The 25751-nt window shown below is 31.4% G+C and overlaps 2 protein-coding genes across 2 annotated transcripts; one reads left to right on the top strand and one right to left on the bottom strand.

Annotated features, from left to right (window-relative positions):
• Positions 1 to 2123: 2123 nt before the first annotated feature.
• LOC105790418 (protein NIM1-INTERACTING 1-like) lies at positions 2124 to 2703 on the bottom strand. The gene has a single exon (XM_052635279.1). The coding sequence runs from the start codon at positions 2578 to 2580 to the stop codon at positions 2269 to 2271; it is 312 nt and encodes a 103-aa protein (XP_052491239.1). The 5' UTR covers positions 2581 to 2703; the 3' UTR covers positions 2124 to 2268.
• Positions 2704 to 5330: 2627 nt separating this feature from the next.
• Positions 5331 to 7969, top strand: LOC105790416 (heavy metal-associated isoprenylated plant protein 4). The gene is made up of 4 exons (XM_012617997.2): positions 5331 to 5548; positions 5631 to 5821; positions 7394 to 7481; positions 7550 to 7969. Exons 1-4 carry the CDS (start codon positions 5446 to 5448, stop codon positions 7870 to 7872), a joined length of 705 nt encoding a protein of 234 aa, XP_012473451.1. The 5' UTR covers positions 5331 to 5445; the 3' UTR covers positions 7873 to 7969.
• The last annotated feature ends 17782 nt before the right edge of the window (positions 7970 to 25751 follow it).

The raw sequence follows: 25751 nt of genomic DNA, 5'->3' as shown, positions 1-25751 counted from the left end.
AAAATTTTAGGCCCATATTTCGGGCTAGGCCGGGCCAAAGAGTCGGGCCAAAAATTTTTTCTGGGCCCGGCTCGAACCCAGCCCGGCCCATGGACAGGTCTAGTTGACAGCTGAGTATTCAATCAAATTGAATAAAGAAATTTTGAGTTAATCATATTAATTAGTCTTTAATTTAAAATTTTATTACATGGATTCAAATAAAAAATCGAGTAGTTGAATAAAATTATTTGACTTAAAATAAATATTCATTTTTACTTTCATATGATAAAATAATTTTTAAAATTGATAATGGTGTAGTTTACCCTAAAAATTAACTCGTGAATTTTTTAAAATTGATTCTAAATTCATCATGCATGAGCTAGATTTCTAGATGCCAATTTCATTCTAGTTATAATTATTTGAATATAAATCATTTATAATTGTGCTATGCTTATATTTAGAATTATACCTATAATTATACATGTAAAAACTCCTTTAATTTAAAAATATTGTTGATTGAGTCTTAGCTTGACAATACTCATGCAGGAGGACGTAGATTCGAGTGCGTTGAAGTGCATTATCCTCCTATTTATGGGTTGGGGGATTATAAATAACTTTAAACATTGTGTCAAAAAGAACAGATATTATAAAAAATAAAAATATTCAAATATATATATTATACCTTTGGAGGATTTCTTTAGATTTATTACGTCTCATAGATTCTTTTTATGTGACACGCATTGCTTTTCATATATAGGACAAAAAAGTCCATCACCTACCAACTAGTGTTATGGAATTTATGCGCTTCAAGTGTCCTTTAGGCATAAAGGAGTAGTTCAAATCCCTAATGATAGCACACAAAGTCTTCATCAGGCTTCTTTCCGTCTTCTTTCTTTTTAAGTGCTATACTTATATTCTAACTAGCGCATGGCTTTATAAAAAAGAGAGGAATAAAAAAAAACTTAATTATTGTTTTGGTCCCTATGCTATAGTGCAATTTACGCTTTGGTCTTTTTATTATTTTCTTCAATCACTTCGTTTTATTCATTTTCATTTCGTCCATCACATTAGGTTGTAAATGTTTCAAATGAGCCTTCGGGTGGGCGGTTGGGTGCGGTGCGGTGCGTTTAGTTTACTTTTTGTCTCACGCTACAGTGTCGCTACAGTATCTAATCTCACCGCCACCGCAGTTTTTACACTAACCGCAGGTAAACGCACCGCCCATCCAAACCCACCCTTCGTCTTGAAACCAAAACTCACCGTCATTTCTTTGATGCCATCACATCACTATAATAGAATCTTTTATTTAATAATTACTATAATTTAATTTTATTGGCTAACTGGTGATAATTTATGTAGCTATAGTTAAGTTCTTCTATTATACATTCCATACAGATTCGAACTGTCATCTCTAACCTTATATAAAACTTCTTCTAAGTTATCTTTAACAATTAATTGATTCATTATACTAATTCCCTCACATGATACGTGAATGGGTTTCTTTTCATGTCTTCTACGACCTCCATCTCTTTTCTTCATTTCCTCCTCCTCCTCCTTTATCCTTAGCTTCTTTTTATTCATTTGCCAATCTTTTGCTTTACTAGAACTTGCATCCGACTCTTCATTTTTGTCTTTTTCTATTTCTTCTTCATTAATTAGCCTAAATGAATTAACCATAGTTGCCCACCATTCTTCTTTGAGAGTCAAAATTAAATTATAAACTTATAACTTTTTAAAATTTTTTTAAAGGATTAAACCTAGGGTTCACTTTGGGACACTAGTGTCTTGGTCATGCTAGTCCATTGTTTGATTTCTCCTTTTTGTTTTTCGCAAGTTCCGATGTGTTGAGTGTTGAATATCCATACGACACTAATAAGATAGTTTTTTCGAGTTAGTTCTTCATAGATGAATCATATAAAAACTTAACTAGAGTTTGAAATTATGTGTGGAATGGATGCCTAATCTGACCAATAAATCCCAATAGATTACAATAACAAAGCAAATCAAGAGATTTTAGTCAGAATTCCGCGTTAAAGAGCGTCGATAGGAAGAACCAACAAGCATTTTTTCCCGACGATTGCAAGCGTCGCTAAAAGTTTTTGCCTTTTGAAAACATCGCTTATGCTTAAATAAGGAAGCAACAATGCAAAACCAAAACCTTTCCTTTGTCAAAGCATCAACAGACAAAATAACAGACAATCAATTAAAATACAAAAAAAAAAAGTAAGAAATTTTCTTTTAAGTAGTAATTATATATTAACATTCATAGAGATAAATCGATGGTAGTAACTAAAGGGTAAGCCTAAGATCTAATCCTTCTTCCTCTTCTTCATGTTTTCCTTTTTCTTCTTTATTGTTAATTGTAGATGGCCTCCGAAACTCAATCTCGTCGGCAAAATCTGCCCATTCAAAAGTTGGAACCCAACTTGTTTGCTTACCATCGACCCTCCTTATCTTTTCATCCCTTTGTCTTAGCTCATTTTTTCTCCTATTAACAGCTTCACGGAAATTCCTTATTAGGGCAAAGAACTGCTCCATCTTCTCATCTTCTTGCTCCTCATCTTCACCATTGCAGACATGAACTCTCTTCTTGCTTGCCATCTGAAACTGAATAAAGGGCAAGTTTTTGCTTGTGCTTTCTTTTGTGCTTACCAAATACCATATATAAGGTGAACGGGTCCGGGGGACCCAGAACAATGAAACCCAGGGAACGGCGGATTCTATGGGACGTATAAAAGGTAAAAAAAACGCAGAAATAACGCGTGGACTGAAAATTGAGCATTGGTTGACAATAAGTCTGAGTGGGGGGATGGTGTTGTTGATGGCATGCCAAACGTAAAACGTTGAAGGAATGTTGACGTAACTCAGATGACGCAACTATATGACCTTTGGTTAAACTATGCTGAGGGGCCAACCTGACTTTTGTTTCAAGCTTGCATTTTTCGTGCTACCGACATATTGATGGCCGATTCGAAATTTGTAATGATTTTGACCACTGAGCTCGTATGTTCTTTGTTCCCACTTTCTTTTTATATTCTCTTGGCATTTTCGTGCTGCCGCCATGGAAGCTTAGATTAAAATGCCCTATCCTTTTCAGTTTCAAGAGATATTTTACTAAGGGTTAAAATGTGATGTTAGTCCTTCTACTTGTACAGAATTTAAGATTTGGTTACCGCATTATAAGTGTTAAAATTTCAATTGTCATCATTGGTAGTTTATATAAAAATTTATCAATCATATGCCATCATATGATGATAATCGGTAAAAGTACTCGTATATCTCATCTACTAAAAAAATGGGTAAATTAGTCTTTACATATTAGATCAAAAAGTAAATTAATTTTTCTATTAAAAATTTCGTTCATTTCAACTGTTAAAAACTGGCTCCTATATGTCAGGATGAGGTACACATGACACGCCATGTATAAATATTTGGTTATTCCATCATCTACATAAGTTTTTAGCAATAGAAATGGATTAAATTTTTAACAGAAAGAATCAGTTTGCTCTTTAATCTAATATACATGGATTATTTTTTTCATTTTTTGAGCAAAAGAGGCAAAATGCAATATGACTCCTTATACAAATACTTCTATGGAACCAATGATGACCTAATCAAAATTTTAAATTGACAAATTTTAACAAAAAAATACTTACATTTTTAATGTCTAGACTGAAATTTTAAATTTTAAAAAAAGAAGAAGAATAAGGGAAAACTAAATTTTTAAATAGAGGGACTAAATCTCAAATTTTGTGAAAGTAAAGGAATTATCCGCATATTACCAATTTACCTTTGTTTCCACTTAAAAGGCCTTTCTATGGTCTGGCTAGCTGTTTTGGAGCCCATAAGTTTGTAGACAAACCTTGAAAGGATCTGATGGGACACAAAGACAAAGTTAGAACTCTTGAAAAATTGCATCTCCTAGATGCTAAGTATATGTATATATAAGAATCTACTTACACTATTTTTAAAGATAATATTCTAATAATGTATTATATATATAATTGTTATGCACGTAAATTTTTAAATTAATATGATATTTTTAGCATATTGATCTAAAATTGGGTATATATCTATTTACACTAGTGTAATTCTTTCGTATATTTTGTAGGATCAATATTCTAATAAGTCAACCATTAAATGTATCGATATAATTATAGTTGTTATGCATGTAAATTTTCGAACTAATCGATATCTCTATCATATTGATCTAAAGTATTGTATATATTAATATTTATTGCACAATTGAAAGTTTTATATACATAAAATAAATGGTTAAAAATTTTAATTTATGTGGCGTGCCTGATCTTATATAAATAAAATATAAAATATGACGGCTAAATCATTACAATTTAATTATATATACAAAAATATGCAAAAATGTATAAAACTATCAAAGCTACCTTACATCCCAATTCTTTTCCGAGATAAATTTTTTAGTTGAATAGTTTTTCTTTTTATTTATAGGAAAATAAAGGTAGAGTATTTTTTTCCCTTCATATTTGCTTAATGGAATGCTAATGAGGTGACTCATCGCTTAGTGTGGGTGGCCTTATCTTTCACGTCTTATCATGAATTCGAGTCTACCTTAGATGTTTTTGCACCGTTTCTTACTGCAGTTGTTATTGCTTCTTTAGTTGAGGGTGGGGTGCATAGGATCGAGTGTTTAAGGTAAGCCTATTGGTTTGATATCAGAGACGTGTTCCCCCTCTTGTTCTTTTTCTTACACTCGATTTCTTTTATAATACTTGATTCTAGAGATGAAGTCAAATTATTTTGGGGGTTGGAATTGAGTTATATATTTTTATGAGAGTTAAAATGCAATTTCATCATTACATTAGCTCATATCTTAATGATTTTTAAAGGATTAAATTAAAATTTTATCATTTTTAGGGTCAATCATTTACTAACTTATAATTTTATAAAATATAAAGGGTTCAATATGATATTTTTCCATTTGAGAGGTTAGAAAACAGAAGGGGTTAACGCATACACCAAATGGTCCAAAACCAATTCCTTGATCCAATAGCTCATTCCCAATGGACTAATAACAACTTTTAATCTGGAGGCATTGGAATGTACAAGGCCTTCCTTCATGTTGAGGAAACCCAAGTGCGAGTGTTTAAGTACCTAAAAACATGTTTGACTGATGGTGATGCATTAATTAATTAATTAATGCCATGATGCTCGTGTTTCTAGAATTTCTTTTTGTCTCATCATTAAGATAGTGGAAGGTGGTGTGTTTGGGGACTATCTCAAGTAAAAATGTGAAGTAGGTGAGCCACCCTCAACAATTCCTACCAACATGGCTAATTTTCCTCCATTTATCATGCTTATGGTGTTAGGCATGTTTGGTGACAACCTTAGAATGTCTGGTTAATTTCTTGCTTCATTAAAGTTTTTCATTGTGTGTATATAAGTGTCCTTTATTAGTGAGGGCTGGCTAATCGATTGGGGCCGCAAAAGATGGCAGCAAAGACGGAGGGAGTGATCACTGCAGTTTATAAAGTGAATCTCCATTGCAGGCAATGCGCATCCGATATTAAAAAGCCTCTCATGAGGACTCAAGGTAGCCTATGCTATCCTATTTTCATTGATGATGATGAATTAACGGTGGTGAATACTGGTTGTGATACGAAATGCAAATGCAGGGGTTCATGGTGTAGAATTTGATGTTGGGAAAGGTGAAATTAAGGTTACTGGAGTGATTGATGTAATAAAAATCCACAGGATGATTGAAAAAGTTAGCAATAAAAAGGTTGAGATTTTGTCGCCTCAGATTAAGATCCCTGACAAGGACAAAGCTACAACTACACCCAGCAAACCCAAGGAAACCAAAAAGGTAATTTACTCTCTCTCTCACCCTCCCAGGTTAAATTCTATTATTACTTCTTATACTCAGGTGATTTATGATTTTTTTTTTTAAATTTGAGAACTTATGTTTTTTTTAATTTACCAATATATGTTATTTTTGAAGAGAGAAAGTAAAAATATGTCTTACAGAGTGTATTTTTTATTGACATGACAGTAAAAACACACCTTGTAAGACGCATTTTCAAAAGAGAGAAATAAAAATGCGCATTATAGGACGTGTTTTCAAGCCAACGGTAACTTTTTATTGATGTTGCATTAAAAACGCGCCCTATATAATATGTTTTCCTTTCTCTGTCCAAATTCAACATATTTTGGTAAATTAAACAAAAACAACATAGATTCTCAAATTAAAAAAAAGATCAGCATATTTTGATAAATCGATCTCTTATACTCTCTCTCTCACCCAAGTTCAATTATATTATTACTTTTTATATTATGCTTAAGTTGTGGATTAATTTTATGTTTTCAAATTTAGAAATTTCAGTCTTCACTTAAATTGTAGCTTTGAAATCTATTAATTAAAATGAGGTAACTATTTTTGAGTATGGTAGAAATAGTATGTTGACATGGTATTATACATATAATAATATGTTTCCCAATAAAATTTTAAAATAGTAAAATTTAATGGCTACACTTGATTATGACTTAAATTTCAAATTTTAAAAAGTGAAAGGACTAAAATAACCAAATTAGAGTACATAGACTAAAATTAATAACTTACGCATAATATAAGGACTCATAATAAAATTTGACTCGTGTATATATATACACATAAAAGCACAAAATTGTAAAAACTTTTGAACCGATGAGAATATCATTTATTTTCTAACATATTACTAGATTGACATGTAAAATAATATAATATTTAATTTAGAATTATTATTAATTAAAAAGTTGGTGTAAAATAAAATTTGTGATAATTATACATTTAAAAATAATTATAATTTAATAGAAATTGCGATAATTACTCATTTAAAAAATTATAATTTAATTAACAAATATTGCTTTAAAAAGTTTAGTTAAAAGTTCGTGTAAAATTTAAAAAGTTTCTTTCAAACAAACAATTTTTATTTTTACTTGATATTAGTTTTTACTAAATATTAATTATATATTATTTACAAATTACTATAATCAATTCATTGTGTATTAAGTACTAAGAAAATAAAAATAAAAATTGAACAGTGAAGAGTTTATTTTACAATATATCAAATTTTATTGTTTGCCCAAATATTTTAATGATCAAAATTTTTTGGCTTCGCCCCATGCATTAGATCAAGTACAAATTGGTCTTTTTACGTTAAAATTTCATCTATTTTTATTGTTAAAAATTAACGTTGTTGATAGAATGACCAAATAATTACATGTGGTGTGCCACGTTTCCTCTTTAATCTAATATATATGAACTAATTGGTCCATAGTTTTAATAGAAGGGATAAAATACAATCTGATTCCTTATATAAAGATCTTCATAGTGCTTTTACCCAATCACAAGCCATTAAATTAATTTCTAAATATTTTACATTGTATTTTCGAGCGGCAGCCAATTTTACGCACTACATCGATAAAAGTTCATCTACATTGTGACAAGTGTGAGCAGGATCTACGCAACAAGTTATTGAAGCATAAAGGTAAGAATGTACTTACTAAATTCGACATCACAAGTCTCTTCCTAAGTTTTCTTTTACGATGAATGCAGATATTTATAGTGTTAAGAGTGATGTGAAAGCACAAACCCTAACAGTGGAAGGAATAATGGAACCAGAAAAATTGTTATCATACATTAAAAAGAAAGTGCATAAACATGCAGAGATGATAAGCTCAAAAACAATGGAGGCTAAGGAAGAAAAGAAGGAGATTGTAAAAGTTGAAGCCAAAAAGGAAGAAGTGAAAGTAGTGGGTGAATCCAGTGAAAACAAGATTGTGAAGAGTACAGATGCCAGTGCTCCATATTTTGTTCATTACGTCTATGCTCCCCAATTGTTTAGTGATGAAAATCCCAACGCTTGTACTATCATATGAACCCTTTCGTAATATGTAGAAAAAGAATAATGCAAATACTAGTACTTTCATCATTAACGTATGAATATATTAATTTATTTAATTCATGTAACAATAAGTCCTTTTGGATGGATGTGTTTAGCTCTCTTTTTGTCTCATGCTATAATATTTATTCTCATCACTGTAGTAACTAATTTCATCATTGCTGCTATTTTTACCCTGATCGGAGATAAATGCACCGTTAATCTAAAGATACCCTAAGTTTCATTTGAATTGAAGTTGTTTTGTTGAGTGTTATTTTCTTTTCCTCCCCTTTTTAAATTAGAAGAAAATATCTTGAATTAGAATTATGGGTTATTATGATTTGTTAATTTGCCTATTTCATCTTTGTCACTGAAAAGATAAAATGGTAATATGTGTTGAAGATAACATTTAAGCAAAATACATTAATAATTTTTATCATAAATTATTAATTAATTCTTAACTCTATTTTTTAAAAATAAATATATTAAAATATTTTAATTTCTGAAAAGAAGAGATTAAAATAATAATGATATGGTACATATCTAAATAAGAAAAAAGGTAAATTAGTTTAAATTATATAGTTATGATTTTTTAAATTTTCTAAAAAATCTAAACTATTCGTTGATAAGTCATATAAAATAAAATAGTGTCACATTAGTAATGAAAGATTGAGGGTCAATTTGTTTCAAATAAAAGAGTAGGGATCAAATTGAGTATAGATGTAAAGATTGAGGGCTAAATTTGTTATTTTTCCTTATATATAAAACACCAAAATCAGTCTTTAACGGCACAATTTTAATGGAGGGACTATTTTGCTCCTTCATCTAACGTTCATGGACTAATTTATCCATTTTCCTGGTAGAAGAACAAAATGCAATCCAAGTTATAGTACAGGGATTGCTATGGTACTTTTACCATAATTATTTTAAGAATTTTAAAATTGAAGTATTGAAATACAATTATTTTTAGAATATAAAAATTAAAGGGTAAACTGCAAAAATAATCACTTATGTATGGTTCAAATCACGTTTTGGTCACTGAACTTTAATTTGTTACGTTTTGGTTACTAATGATATTGATTTGTAACATTTTAGTCACCGTGTCATTTCCTGACGTTAAAAATGTTATGAAAGTCTAATGTGGCACAAATGTTTGAAATAATCTGGTTTAAAAACAGTTTTCTGTCATAGTAGGAAATTAAATTTTTGAAAATTGAGCCGATTTGTGATATTTATAGCAATAATTTTTTTTCGAAAAGTACTTGTACTTTGTGCGGGACGGATCTTAGACGTTCCCAATCTTTGGCTTTGTGTTTTTCGAAGCTCTCAAGAGAATTTTGAAGAAATCTAATTTGAGAAGGTGAGAGATGATGAAGAGGGGGAGCATTTTGGAGGTGAGTTTGGTCTGAAACATCACCAGACAACGGTGGCAATAGTTGGGTGACGATTAGGGTTGTAAAAGGAGAAGAAATAAAGAGAAAAGGAAAAGAAGAGATAAAAAGAATAAATAAAAAAGAATAAAATTAAGTGACAAAAAAGAAGAAGAAAAGTTTTAAAAAAAAAACTATATAAAACCCATCTGATCTCACATGAAAAAGAAAGGGAAGGATAAGGGGAAATTGTGCCTTCAGTCCCTGGAGTCAACATTTAACGACACCATTTGTGCAATATCTGATTTTGCAATGTTTTTAACGACGGGTAATGACATAGTAACTAAAATGTTACAAATTGATAACGATAGTGAGCAAAACGTAACAAATTAAAATTCAGTGATCAAAATGTAATTTAAACTATACATAAGTAACTATTTTATAGTTTACCCAAAATTAAATTTTACTTGTTTAAGAAGTACAAGTAACTTTTAAGATGAAACTTATAATCCACTTTTAAGTATACAACGTGGATGGAATATATTCAAATTTTGATAAACATTTAGAGGTTATTTATGATAGGCCTAATGACAAATTTGGTCACTAACATTTGCATGTTTTGTCAAAATGGTCCTAATTGTATTTTTGAGCTTTTTTTGGCCATCAACCTTTGTTCTTTTTCTCAATCTGGTTTTTCTAACAAATTTAATGAAAATAACGCTAAAAAAATTAACGAGAATGATGTGGAATTTCATATGTGAAATATTTTTAATGAGATATAATTTATTACTTAGATAACCCAATAAGATAATTAATGTAAAAAATAATAAAATAAATACATTAAATTTAAAAATAACTCTTAATTTAAAGTAAATAAACGTAATTATCTAAAAAAACTAACTCAATAGAAAAGCTTATCAATAAACAAACGTACGAAAGATTGAAACCTTTTGAAAGAAAAGAAATTTTGAAACCTTAAATTTATTCATTAAATCTATTGGAAAAACGGATTGAAAAAAAAGGACAAAGGTGATGGTTAAAAAAAAGCTCAAAAATACAATTAAGGTCATTTTGACAGAACATGCAAACGCTAATGGCCAAATTTATTATTAAGCCTTTATGATATTATTTCATCTTTTTATGAGCATTGAGAATTGGTGAGTTTGGATAGGTAGTGCGGCATGGTATATTTAGCTTATTTTTTGTCTCACGTTATAATATCGCTACAATATCTAATCATATTACTACTGTTATTTTTACGCTAACCACAAATAAACGTACCATTCATCTAAACCACCGTTAATAATCTTCTATTGCTTCGCCATCTGTTGGTTAAAATTCCCACACGTCTTTCCATCTTTCCGTCTAACCTTTTACCATTCAAAACGTCAGCTAACGCTTTAATCAACCTAACGTGTAAAATGATTCCCTCGTGCATCCCCCACCACCATTGATGCAATATCTACCTGATCTTCCACGCCTAGCTTCCAACCAAGCATATCGAGGTTGTTCATTAAAAAAAGAAACATTCACCCAATTATGTATAGGTTTGTTGATTTGGACATGCACAAATTATTGGTCACTTCCCATGTACTATTATTTCTCTACCTTGCTACAAACATTCACACTTGTCAAATAATAAGTTGAGTGAATGTTGAGGTTAGGTACAAATTTCATGGTAATGCCCTTTTTCTTTCTTTATATATACACAAAAGACAGCAAAGGTAAAGGATTGAGGAAAGCTGTATATTATAACCAATTAAATTACTTCAATTTTTTTCTCAATTTGATGATAATGTTGAATATATAGTAAGTTGCAAATGATTGTAATCTAGCCAATTCATGGTAATATTTTAACCATCTCAATCCCCCTTCTCTCTCTCTCTTTTTTTCTAATAATGAATTTAATCTTTTTATTATAATTATTCTACTTTAATTTAATATAATCTGACTTTCATAGTTTTACAGGGTAAATTATAAAAAAATAGTCACTTTTGTTTACCTCAGATTGCATTTTAGTCACTTATGTTTAAAATGTTACGTTTTAGTCACTTACGTTATCGTTTTGTTACCAAGTAGCCACTCTACTGTTAAACTTCCTAACGGCGGTTCTATGTGGCAATCTAAATGGATTTTAAATGCCAACTTGGATGTCCAATTGCTGGGATGAAAATAGGTTTTTTTTAATTAAATAAATTTAATTTGAACTGCCACATAGGACATCCAAGCTGGCATTTAAAACCCATTTGGGTTGCCATGTAGGACCGCCATCAGGGAGGTAACAAAGCTTAACGGTAAGGTGACCCCTTCGTAACAAAACGATAACATAAGTGATTAAAACGTAATATTTCAAACATAAATAACTGAAATGTAATTTGAGACAAATAGAAGTGACTATTTTTATGATTCACCCTATTTTTATATTTTTATTAGTATATGTTCAAATTAATAACATTGTATTAACTCATGGACTTTCCTGAATCCATTAACACTTAACACTATTTATATGAACTTACTAATGTTGAAAAATTAAATCTCAAATTTTAATATAATAAAGAGAGTAAAACTATAATTAATCCCTTTTTCTTAAAATAAAAATGTTAGCAAATGCTACCGTTTGTCCTATAATGGTAAATCAAATCAATTAATCTTAATATTATCAACAAATATTAGGTGTAATGGTGAAATACATTATGCCCTCTAGGCGAAATTAGAAAATCTTTTGAGGACTAAAATTAAATTATATATTTTTACGATAATAAAATGTAATTTTGTCATTTTAATAGCTTACATCTTTATAGTTTTTAAAAGACTAAATTAAATTTTTATTATTTTGGGAGGTCAAAATACAAATCATTACTAATTTAAAATTTTATAAACTATAAAGAGACCTAAATAGAAAATTTTTTATTTTAAGAAGATCGACTTCAAACCCCTAAATTCGAGTATGCTCTCAATAAAAAAATTGTAAAATCAAATATTAAAAACATCTGGACCCTAAATATCTTTGTTATTTACGCAATTAAAAAGTTAAGAAACACCAGAGTCCAGACCCTTATCCCTGTCTCCTACGTCTTTCCATTCTTTATAACAACAACAGCTTTTGCTTATGCTTATGGGGTCAAATGCAAATTGGCTTTCAATTATCTAATAATATTTATGTCCAAATTCATTTCACCTTCATCCCCCGTGGTTAAAACCATCAGCACGGGCAGTTATTATATTCCTTAAACCCAGTATATGTATATATATATTCTTTGTTATCATAATCAAGTAAACTTGTGGTCCGATCCGAAGGCTTGTTCGAAAAGTAAGAGAGTTTATATAAAAATGTAGTTTTAAAAATGGGTTTGGGTAAAAAATGAAATGGGCTTCGTCTTGGGTGAATTTTTTGGCTTGGGCTCTGCCCAATCCAAATTTACAAAAAGACCTATTACTTTTTGCTGTAATTTTGTTGTTGTTTTAGTGCCGTTTCGCTATTATATTGCTACTATTTTGTTGTTATTCTTTAGAACTCTTATTTTATTGTTAATTTTGCTATTATTTTAGAGGTATTTATTTTCTAGTATAAATATTTTTTTAAAATATATTTTCAATTTGTTGAGAAACATTTATTTTAATACTTTTAGTATTTAATGTATTATGTTTTTAAAATTTAATTTTTTATAAAAATAATAATATAAAAAATTTAATACGGACGTATTAGACTTGACTTTTAGCATTTTTATTTAGGTCAGGCTTAAAAAAAATTTAGACTCAATTTTTGAGTTGAGTCTGAACCCAAACCCAAACTTAAAAACGGACCTAAAATTCTATTTAGACCTGATCCAGATCGCGATCACCTCTGTTATCAACAAATTAATACTTAATGTTATACAAATTTAATATAAAAATTGTGTTTATATTAATTGGTGGGATAAAATATGCTTATTTGGGAAGGAGTCAATTAGGTGGACCAATCAAGAGGGTTAGGTCCAATTTCCCAAAATGTTAGTGCTTGGGCTCGTTGGACCACCGAACCCCCTCCCCCCATTAGTCTATTACTTGTTGTCCATTTACTTCTTTATATTTTTCACCTTCCAATGATTGTGGGTTCAACTTTCTACGGTGTTAAGTGGAGCTGACCCTAGATGGACCAATCTCATTACAGATTTAAACACAAACTAATATGCATAATTATAGTTTTTTTTTTTTGTTTTACCCTTTTTCATTTTAAAAAAAGCACAAAAATGTAAACTATATTCAACCCAAACATTGTGCAACAGTTCAATGATGTTAACTTGATAATCACCTGTTTTCTATGTTGATACAATCCTATTTATTTTACCATATTTAAAAATCTAATATTTTAAGTAAAAAACAATAATTCATTCCTTTTTCAAAAATTAAAGCTGATTATGGATAAGATTGTTTGATAGACACAGCATATTGGCAATATTTGAAGTGATGAGACAGAAATTGTAAGATTAGGGGATTATCTCATCCATTACGCCAACTTGCCACATGTTTCAGCTGCTAATCATTCATATTAAAATTAAGCAAAATGTTGTCAACTTCAAATGAAATAATAATTTGTATTTTCTTGTGACTATATGTTTATTTATATATTTTATGTTTAGCTACCTCATATATGTATATAATATTGTCTTGTGAAGTGAAATTACAGGACAATTTGAGCCTCTCATTGCTAATTATAAAAATTTGTGGATGGCGATGGTAACAAATTTAATGCTTTCATATCGAATAATATAAAAAATTGAATTTGAAAACATTTAAAAAAAAACTGAATGAGTTTATTTAAATTTGGGTCAACTCATATATTTGTTAAAAGAAATATTCAATGTTATTTAGGCTGAATTTGGCGTGACTAAGGTCATCTTTATTTATGGGTTGGGGAATGGCTATGGATTGTTTTAGCCATTGTCTCAAAAAGAGTAAATTTGATCAAAATTTATATTGAGATTGTTAAAAAAAAATGTCATCACTATACTAGCATGACGCAAATGATGGGGATTTTATTTTTTAATACATGAAGTATTTGATGGGGATTTTATTTTTTAATACATGAAGTATTTTATATACGTTACAAATTATAGCTTGGTACCTCATTAAGTAGATTTTTTTTTTGGTGAATTACAATACATCTGAGACAGTGAACACCTTGACCATCAAGACAATACACGAGGTTCATTAAATAGATTTAAGTTTTAATTTATTGATTGTATATAAATTTATATACTACTAACGTATAAAATATAAATATTAAAAAAATAAGTCGTCCAAGTAGCAAGGACAGAACTATGTTGATGGTGGGAAGGGGCATAACTTAAGTGACTTGATATCAACATAAATTATCCTTGGAAAAGTATAAAATAAAAATTACGGTCAATAAAAAGAGATATTAACAGGCGTCGTTAGTTTGAATCAATCATTTGTTTCTTGTTGTATACTTCTATCTCTTAACTTTGTCATCACAATATCGATATTTTAAAAAAGGTATCGAATGCCAACAACAACTGGTTCATGCCATCAATTCAACTTTGTTCTTCTATTAAGGATATTAATTGAATATTTAACTTTATTGAGTATTGCTAGGATTGACCCGATTAAGCAACAAAAAAAATAGCGGAATAAATTGAGAAATTTAATACATAAATTTAACGTAGAAAAAATCTCTCTAAAGAGGATAACACGGGCAAAGATAATTTTACTATAATGGCAAAAGAACGAAGAGTACAAAAGATGGAGATAAAAACTAAACCCCAAAAACCTGAAAACAAAGAACCCTCAAAACGTAAACACAAAATTCTCTAAATGTGTTATGAGTTCTAATTTCTAATGGGCGTATTTTCCAAGGTTGTAAAAGAACCTATTTATAGGCTAAATTAGTAAGTCAAATAAACTATGCTAATAAATGCTAAATATATTATATAATAAATACTAAATCTTCTAGAAAGAAAATATATTTTGTTTAACTTGACTTGCAAGCAATCTCTTAGAATTTGGGTCACACAACTCTAATAATCTCTACCTTGACACGAATTCTTACAACGCCATCTTTGCCAAAGCCCGCCACAGGCCTATCTTAAACAATTCAGGGAATTAACTGAGTCGAATCTGTGTTTAGAAGCTGGAAGACTTGTAGCCTTCAACTTGTGCACTGCCAAATCAAAACTAACCTGGGTCTAATTTTCACGAACACAATACCCTAACTTTTCAAAACCTGCATTCAAAAGAGAACCTCTCTTCAACGAAATGGTCATACCTTTTTCCTTCCTATGACCAAGTTGCCTCCGCTTCAAACGAGTTGGTTTCGACTCTGTAACGAACGAGGGACGTCCGATTTCACCAGTCACTGTAGAACCTTCCAGAATATAAAGACTGCTAGTTCTTTTACCTTTTAACAAAACGAGAGGTCCACGAGATACATTAATGTTGCTCGACTCGATGTTGATTATGCATCCTTTCAAGTCTAAAATACTTAAGGAGATGAGATTCTTTTGTAAATCAGGTACATACCTGACATATGAGAATGTCCTAATCGTCCCATCGTGTATCCTAAGTTTAACAGTACCAATACAAATTACCTTACTAGATAAATCGTTTCCCATGCGCACAACTCCACCTTCAACCGAATTATATGTGGAGAACCATTCTCTATTGGGACACATGTGGAAAGAATATCTCGAATCTAGGATCCACTCGGATGTGAGCTTGGAGTTATCGCTCGTTGAAACTAACAAGAAATCATCACCGCTTTCATCGACCAAATTAACACCAGCTACATCTTCCTCGTTACTCTTAGCAGCTTTTTTATTTCGCAGTTTATAACAATCTGCTTTGACTTGACCTAACTTTTTACAATAGCGACACCTTTTGTGTCGTTTCTTTGATTCTACCAAAACGGAAGCTTGCCTATTTGCCTTACTATCCAAACCAAACTCATTGTCGAGTTTGTCTCTACTCAACAAATGACCCTTCACATCTTCGAACGAGAGTTTGTCTCTGCCATAAATCAGAGTCTCCCTGAAAGACTTGTATGAATGGGGTAAATAGCACAATAATAGTATGGCTTGATCTTCATCGTCAATATGAACCTCAACATTCTTTAAATCATTTAAAAGAGTAATGAATTGATTGATGTGATCTCTAAGAAGCTCACCTTCGTTCATGCGAAACGTAAATAGACGTTGTTTCAACACTAAATGGTTTGCTAAAGACTTAGCTGCATAAAGAGTTTCTAACCTTTTCCACAAGGTAGATGAGGTCTTCTCCATCAATACCTCCTGCAATATCGTATTCGCGAGGCACAACTGGATTGCAGATAAGGCCTTTTCATCAAGCTCTTCCCATTCTATTTGATTTAGATTTTAAGGCTTTTTCCCGGTAACAACCTTTTTTAATCCGGTTTGAACTAGAATTGTGATACAAGTCACAAAGGCCCAATTGAAGCTCAAGGACGTGATGGGCTCAAATTACCACAATGCCCAATAACGAGGTCAAAGGCCAGGCAAATGCGTATGAAACTAAATGGAATCATTCAAGACTTCATTAGCAAGGCCTTAGATGCGTATACAAAGGAAAAAGAAAATCAAGATTCACTTTCTTGTTTTCAAGAAAATCAAGAAACCGAATCTTGGTCCAATTTTGCTGTTTTGAGCGATTTCAAGAATCAAGAAAATCAAGATTTCAAATCTTGGAAATCTTGGTCCAAGAACCCGAATCTTGCAGCTAAGGCGCATTGGATCTCAGTTACGAGCATCAACGAACCAATTTCGGGAGAGAACGGATCACAAGCCCATGTTCTTGAAGACACGGCCCAATAATATGTTCCAAGCCCAATCAAGAAGTTCAAACTAGACTTAGTTGAAAATCAGGCCAAATTGTCAAAGTGGTCCAATTTGTTAAGTTTTAATTCTTTAAATACTTAGTTTAATTTTTAGACTTTATGAATAAAATTCTATGTATACATTCAGTCCAAGAGGCCCATTTAAAGGCCTTGGCCGAATTTTCCTTTAAAAGTCAATCAATTAGGTTTTTTTCTTAGTTTTCCTAATAGGGTTAGGAAAGTAGTAGTAGGCCTATATATGTAAGGCTTGGCCGGCCACCCACACACACAACACATTGAAATCAGATTTTATTAAGTGAAGAATTCTCTTTGAGTTTTCTCCAAGAATTCTCTCTTGAGTTTTCTTTAGAAGTAGTTTTAACAATCTTTTTTTATTGTGGGAGCCATCTTCAGCCTTCTTCTTGCCATTGTTCTACATTGGAGAGGAGATTAGAGCCGTTTGAAGGGAGTTGTGAAATCTTTCTTGGTTTCAAGGCTTCTTAGGACTTTTCTTTATTTTCTTGCTGTTTATTCCTCTTTAATTTTTCTGCTTGTGCCGATTCATTGATTAAATTGTTTTAATCTCTCTTGTTGCGTTTCCAGCCCTTTCAATCTTCAAGAATCTGTTCGACACCAGTCTTAGGCATCAAGAATCATTCTTGATTCATAATTCTTCTTTTTCTTGCCACACAAAACCTAGTTCTACTTCAATTTGGGGTTTCGTGATCTGTTGAGTCTAATTTTTCTGTTTTGTGTTTACTTGTCAGATTCGGCTGATTGGAAACTTTTCTTGAAGTTTAATTTCGTGTTTTTGGCTTCCAAGAATCCCTATTAATAAGTGTTTCAATTCTTGGCTGATTCTTTATTGTTTTGGGTGTTTCGTTTCAAATCTGTTGATTCTAAGTTTAATTTTCTGTTATTTTTCAGATCCAAGCGTCTAGCGTTTTCATAGAAGTTTTCCGTGACTTGGCAACTCGATCTTGGTCCGCGTGCGACCCCTTATCATTTGGTATCAGATTTTGGGCGTTTTGGGTGTTCTTGGTTGATTTCTAAACTGATCTCCTTTTAAAAACAATAAATAGCAGTTTTTTTACCCAGAAAAATTTTTGGAAAAAAATTCATTTGAGTAGGTAAACGTTGTCCGATTGGTCTAAAATTTTATATGTATATTTGTGGTACTGTGATAGAATATTAAAAAATATTTCCCGCAAAAAAATCAGTAGAAAAAGTCAAAAAAATTGAAAAAGACGAAATCAAACAAAAATTAAAAAAATATTCAGCGGGTTGAGTTTAGTGCTGAAACTTTCCATATCAAATATACAATATTTAAGGACATTATATTTTAAATTTCGTGATTTTTGGAGATCGGGAACACCTCGAACGAAGTTGTTAAGTTACTCTGCAGTTTTTTCGGGTTTTCGGGTGTCAGCAATTTTTATTGATTCTTAGCTGTAGGTTTTAATTTGTTTTGCTTTTAGTCTTCCTTTACACTATCTAACACTTCTTGTTTCTTGTGTTAGTATGATTTAAAAGTGTGCACAATTCTTCCTCGGTGCGACACAAATCAATTGGAGCCTCGTCACTTTTTGGACTCCTAGTGCAATTAGGATTCTTTGGTAGTTACGGTTCATATACTTTCTAATTGATTGATATAGACTCTACTAAATAACTCACAAGACTGAATTCTACCTCTTTGAGAATTTGAATTTCCTTTTTGAGTGATTAACGGTGAGGTTTGTTAATTTTTTTTCGAGTGTTGAGTGTTTGTTTTGCAGGTATTCCAAAAGAAAAAATAAGATGCATAGAATTGGTCAAGTCGATGATGAGAATAATGACCATAATGAGGTCCATGATAAATTTATAGAGTTCCAACAACAGTTAGACGAACAGACTGCTGCAGTCAAACAAACAAATGCCATACTTCGAACATTGAGTGCTACTATCAATGAGATGCGATTGGACCGAATGGAGAAAAGAGCCCAACGAAGACAACTTAATTCAAGTGAAAGGGCAAAAATGAGAGTGCCAAGAAGACGAACATCCAACGAATATTCGAGAAGAGATTCATATTATGATTCCTATTCAACGAGAAATTCAAGACGATGCAAAGCAAGTTTCGAGTGTGAAGTTTTCCAAGGTGACGGAAAAGAAATCACAAGTAATCATTCGTATGCCCCAAGGAACTCGTCCACTGAGAATCAATTTCGAAAAGGTGATCACTGTTCATATGCAAGTCATTCCGTACATACCTAACGAGAGTCTTTTCGTTCTAATTCATTTGTAACATCTCTATCTTGTAATGAAAGGAAGACAGAAAAAGAAATCGAAAAAGAAAAACAGAATGAAAAAGAGCAAAAAGAGATTGAGAATGAAAAGGAATGTGAAACAGACAAGAAAATTGAAAAAGAAATTGAAGAAAGAAGAGAAAATGAGTTAGAAAAAGAAACAAAAGAAAAAAGACGAGGAACGAGTAGTGAGGAATGTTTCCACTAACCAAGATATGAATTTTTGTTGTGTTGCTACTTTTTAGGTTTCCGAAAGACTGAAAGATAACTTTCAACTTCAATACCTTTCCGATGAAAGACGCTTTCATACGATCAACATAGGCAAGGTTGAAGATGAAATCACACTACATGAGCCTGAAGGTAAGCGAGGTAAGGAAATTTTAGCAACCGAGTCCTGTGCAGATTTGAAAATTATTTATGAAACTTTTGGTGACTTAGTTCTTAAAAGATCCCCTCATTTTGATCCGATTAATTGTTATTCTTCGATTGTGGTTGATAAAGTCATTACGAAAGGAAGCGTGAGTTGTTATTCTTTTGATTTGCCTTGTGTAAAATTTGCGAATTTGTGCAAATCTGTTTTGGAGAATAAAAAAAGTTTTGAATGTATGTTGGTATGTATGCGAAAATCCTCATGGTTTAACTTGATTGGTTTAATGAAAAATCTTTGTTACACTTCGGCATGACTAATCAAAATCAAGTTTTTAAACCCGGAATCTGTTTTGGTATATTTTGTTCGAAAATCAAGCATAATCTATTATGTGCAGATACTTTCTATTGTTTTGATACTTGGTTTTTGAAAAAGGTAACGAAATTTGTCAAATTTGTTTTCAATTTATATTCATGCCTTAAACAGTTTCTGTGGTTGTACATGAAGTTTGAGTTCCATTTGACAAAGGTTAACTCAACAACGGAGCTTCGACTACACTATGCCCCCGATGAGCGAAGGTTTGTATTAAATGGAAAAGGTAAAATCGACCCTTATTCTTCTGCTTATAAAGGTAAGATACTTGAAACTTTTGAAACACTTTTGTACTCCTCGGATAGTGACAAAGATCGTGTTGATGATTTAATTTTTGTAAAACACTTAGATCGAAACGTGCTTGACTGTCCTATTTTATTTATTGATGATCTATCTTTTTTTATGGTTGATAAAAAGATTATTGTTTTTGATAAGTTTTATGATGCATGTGTGAGTGAATCTATAGTCCGTCGATTAATGCATGGTATGATTGTGCAACTCTGTGAACTGTGTGAACCTTTTCAAATACCTACTTGTGACGATTACGTTTACCATTTGATTTATTACTCGCGATTTATTCATGGTTTGTGGAAACAATTTGAGATGATTGAATGCCTTAAAACATGTCCATTTTTGTTTCGAATATTTGACGAGGCATTAGCAAGTAAATTAGCTTGTTTGCATGGTAATCTGAATCTGTCCATTCGCATGTGTTATACTTGTTTTGTTATGCTTATGATTGGACATCAAGTTTGTTTGCGTTGCTATTTACTAACTCATGGCTATTCTTTTCAGTGGACTCAATTGCCATTAGTCCCATTCGATCGAGGAAAGTCGAGTAAGAGGAGCTATGTTCGAGTGAACCAACGCATCGACTTGAGAACAAGTCGCTTCGAAGAAGGGGGAGATGATACGACCCTGCCCCAAAAATGCCCTTGGTTCATTTCATCAAGCGCCATTCGAAAACTTTCGCAAGCTAAATTAACTTGTTCCGGCTCCACGGAGTTCAATTCGAGCTGATTCTAGCTCGTTGAGCATAATTCGATTTTATTTAATTTCATGCATTTTTAATTTGCTGTAATAAATTAAATGAGTTAGTTTATTAAATTTAGGTCAGCTCAAATAAGTGTTAGAATTAATTTTAGTTCAGCTTAAATAAGTGTTAGTAATTAATTTGTTTAAATCTGGACAAATTTAATTATTTGTGTTTAATGTGTTTCATGCATGCTTTTAATATGTTTTAGTTATTACATAGCATAAATAAGCCTGTTTCATTACATCTAATTAATGTGTCTTGTTTTTGATTTAATATGTCTAAATTCAGCCGAATTTTACTTTGTCTTGCTGCTGAATTCATTGTATCTTGAGCTCATTCAATTTGCTGAAAGACCAAGTTGGATCCAAGAGGCGATGGACCTTTTCAAGTACTCGAGCGGATCAATGATAATGCATACAAAATTGATCTACCCGGTAAGTACAATGTAAGTTCTACTTTCAATGTCGCTGACTTATCTCCATTTGATTTTTCAGATACGAAGACGAATCTTTTTAAGGAAGGGGGAATGATACGAGTTACAAAGGCCCAATTCAAGCTCAAGGACGTGATGGGCTCAAATTACCACAAGGCCCAATAACAAGGTCAAAGGCCAGGCAAATGCGTATGAAACTAATGGAATCATTCAAGGCTTCATTAGCAAGGCCTTAGACGCGTATATAAAGGAAAAAGAAAATCAAGATTCACTTTCTTGTTTTACAGAAAATCAAGAAATTGAATCTTGGTCCAATTTTGCTATTTTGAGCGATTTCAAGAATCAAGAAAATCAAGATTTCAAATCTTGGAAATCTTGGTCCAAGAAACCGAATCTTGCAGCTAAGGCGCATTGGATTTCAGTTACGAGCATCAACGAACCAATTTCGGGAGAGAACGGATCACAAGCCCATGTTCTTGAAGACACGGCCCAATAAGATGTTCCAAGCCCAATCAAGAAGTTCAAACTAGACTTAGTTGAAAATCAGGCCAAATTGTTAAAATGGCCCAATTTGTTAAGTTTTAATTCTTTAAATACTTAGTTTAATTTTTAGACTTTATGAATCAAATTCTATGTAAACATTCAGTCCAAGAGGCCCATTTAAAGGCCTTGGCCGAATTTTCCTTTAAAAGTCAAACAATTAGGTTTTTTATTAGTTTTCCTAATAGGATTAGGAAAGTAGTAGTAGGCCTATATATGTAAGGCTTGGCCAGCCACCCACACACACAACACATTGAAATCAAATTTTATTAAGTGAAAAATTCTCTTTAAGTTTTCTCCAAGAATTCTCTCTTGAGTTTTCTTTAGAAGTAGTTTTAACAATCTTTTTTATTGTGGGAGCCATCTTCAGCCTTCTTCTTGCCATTGTTCTACATTGGAGGGGAGATTAGAGCCGTTTGAAGGGAGTTGTGAAATCTTTCTTGGTTTCAAGGCTTCTCAGGACTTTTCTTTATTTTCTTGCTATTTATTCCTCTTTAATTTTTCTGCTTGTGCTGATTCATTGATTAAATTGTTTTAATCTCTCTTGTTGCGTTTCCAACCCTTTTAATCTTCAAGAATCTGTTCGGCACCAGTCTTAGGCATCAAGAATCGTTCTTGATTCATAATTCTTCTTTTTCTTGCCACACAAAATCTAGTTCTACTTCAATTTAGGGTTTCGTGATCTGTTGAGTCTAATTTTTTTGTTTTGTGTTTACTTGTAAGATTCGGCTGATTGGAGACTTTTCTTGAAGTTCAATTTCGTGTTTTTGGCTTCCAAGAATCCCTATTAATAAGTGTTTCAATTCTTGGCTGATTCTTTGTTGTTTTGGGTGTTTTGTTTCAGATCTGTTGATTCTAAGTTTAATTTTCTGTTTCGTTTCAGATCCAAGCATCTAGCGTTTTCATAGGAGTTTTCCGTGACTTGGCAACTCGATCTTGGTCCGCGCGCGATCCTCTATCATTAATTGCCATCATCCAAACTTGCCATAGATTGAAATTTGTCTCACCATCGAACTTCTCAATTTCAAACCTTGTTGCTGCCATCTCTGAACGGGCTGATCTATGAAAATTGAACTAACTCTGATACCACTTGTTAGGATCGGCCCAATTAAACAACAAGTAAAAAATAGCGAAATAAATTGAGAAATTGAGCACACAAATTTAACATGGAAAAACCCCTCCAAAGAGGATAAAAACCCAATACAAAGATGATTTTACTATAATGGCAAAAGAACGAAGAGTACAAAAGATGGAGATAAAAACTAAACCTTGAAAATCCGAAAACAAAGAATCCTCAAAACATAAACACAAAGTTCTCTAAATATGTTATGAGTTCTAATCTCTAACAGATTTATTTTCTAATGTTGTAAAAGAACCTATTTATAGGCTAAATTAGTAAGTCAAATAAACTATGATAATAAATGCTAAATATATTATACTAATAAATACTAAATCTTCTAAAAAGAAAATATATTTTGTTTAACTTGACTTGCAAGCAATCTCTTAGAATTTGAGTTATATAATTCTAACAAGTATCTTGCATTTTCTTACTCATTTTTCAAACCTTATGAGGACATTTTGATCGATGAAAGCAATCCTCGTTTGGATCTTTGATTGAAACGAGAATCTTTTGCCAACTCAAAGTTGAAACCTAAAATTTGTGTTCATAATTGAAAAGACCCAATTGTTAACCAGTTGCAAAGTCTTGAGTGGGTTTAGGTTGGATTTTTCAAAGATAGCAACATTTCTAGCTTCCCATATCACCCATTCTCAAATCAGCACACAATCATTACAAAGTAGACAAAACTCTCTTTGAAAACTCATATTTCATAGGGAAGCAATTATAAGAAATCTTGTACAAAAATATATAATGAGGAGCTTCCTTAAGACCTTCCATTTTTTATCAAACTCTCTTTAGGTGTTTCTGATATGTGGACTTCACACAGAACATTTTACAGCGCATAATACTTTGCCTTCAAAGTCTTAATTATAATTACAGTCCATCTTGCAATAATTCTCAATGTTTGTTTCGCAAGTAGCTGAGAGTTATTTACACTGTAAATAATGTCTATAGAATTGCACTGTAAACAGTGGCTTTTTTACAGCAATAATATAAAAATAATAATTAATTACAAAAATAGGCCAGAGTCAAAATTATTTACGAAAATAGGTTGTTTTGAACAGTTCCTGCTGATGCCGCTCGACATACTAGCGGTACCACCCTCATTTTTCCCTTAATCATCAGCCAATCATTGATTTAAAAAAATTGGTGCCTCCACTATGTCAGGCGGCACCGATATATATTTTTCAAGATACTCGAGAAAATACAGATATATCCAATAAGGTACACCGGCACTGGCAAAATTTAAAAAAATTTAACTGGAAATAAAAATATAGAATAGTACAGTTAGATAGAGAATTTTAAAAGTTATTTCTTTTTTTTTTCTTTGTAATGATGTCAGTTAAACTGTTTATTCTGTCTAACTGTACTGTTCTATATTTTAATCAACTTTTCTTTTGTATCTTTGAAAACATTTAATCTTTCTCAACATTTGAGGATATTTAGTTTTCTCAACATTTGAAAATTAGGGAAGAGAAGCAAAGTAGAGCTGACAACAAAAAGTGAAGACCCAAAGTTTTTAGTTTTGTTTTCTTACAAAAGATGAAGGAAACAGTTTTGCATGTAAATATGGAGTTTTTACTACTCTTCTTTTTCTAGGGCTATTTTTTAGCTTTTGCTCTCCTTTTTTTTTTTCATTTCCAGTCAACTTTTTATTTTCCCTGGTGCTGTATGATGCGCCAACAATACTATTAAAAAAATATATTTTTTTGATATATCCGTATTTTCTCGAGTATTTTGGAAAAAAATATATATCGGTGTCGTCTGACACAATAGCTGTACCAAAAAAATTCTTTTTTTAAGAAACTAATAATTAACTGATAATTTAAAAAAAATGAGAGTGATATTATCGGTATGTCAGACGGCACCTACAAGAACTGTTCAAAAGAATTTATTTTTGTAAATAATTTTTAAACTAACCTATTTTTGTAATTAATTATTTTTATATTATTGCCGTAAAAAAGCCAAATACATATCGGAAACGCGGTTAGAAAATAATTTCCAACATGTACTTTTCAGCAGTTGGTTGTACCTTGTACATCGCTGTGGCCCTCCATTTTTATATTGGTGCATTGTTTTTTTGTTAAATTCAATGTCAATGCACGTGAAAAATGAAATTATTAATAATGTTAGTATGTTATTTTATATATAATTTTAATTTTAATTTTTAATTTGGTATTTAAATTTTTTATCTCAGTTTTGTACTTAAGCTTCTCTTTAATATTCATGTTGGTATTTGAACTTTTTCTAATTTGATACTTGAGGTTTTTCTTTTGTCCCAATTTGATACCTAAATTTGGCTTCAACATTTAATTTGGTATCTGAGTTTTTTCTTTGTTCCAATTAAGTACCTATGTTTTTTTCCCTAAAGTACGTGTGTTTAACATTCATTGGGCCACATAAAATAATAGTATTTGGCTTAACACACACTTTAGTCCTTGAAGAAAATAATACACATTAAAGCAAAACTGTTGTATCAAATGATACATTAAGCCTAAAAAAATAATAATAGTAATAATAATAAAA

The sequence above is a fragment of the Gossypium raimondii genome, chromosome 8 (assembly GCF_025698545.1).
Source record: "Gossypium raimondii isolate GPD5lz chromosome 8, ASM2569854v1, whole genome shotgun sequence".
Lineage (NCBI taxonomy): Eukaryota > Viridiplantae > Streptophyta > Magnoliopsida > Malvales > Malvaceae > Gossypium > Gossypium raimondii.
The sequence above is the reverse complement of the archived record's forward strand: the minus strand, read 5'-3'. Positions and strand labels throughout refer to the sequence as shown.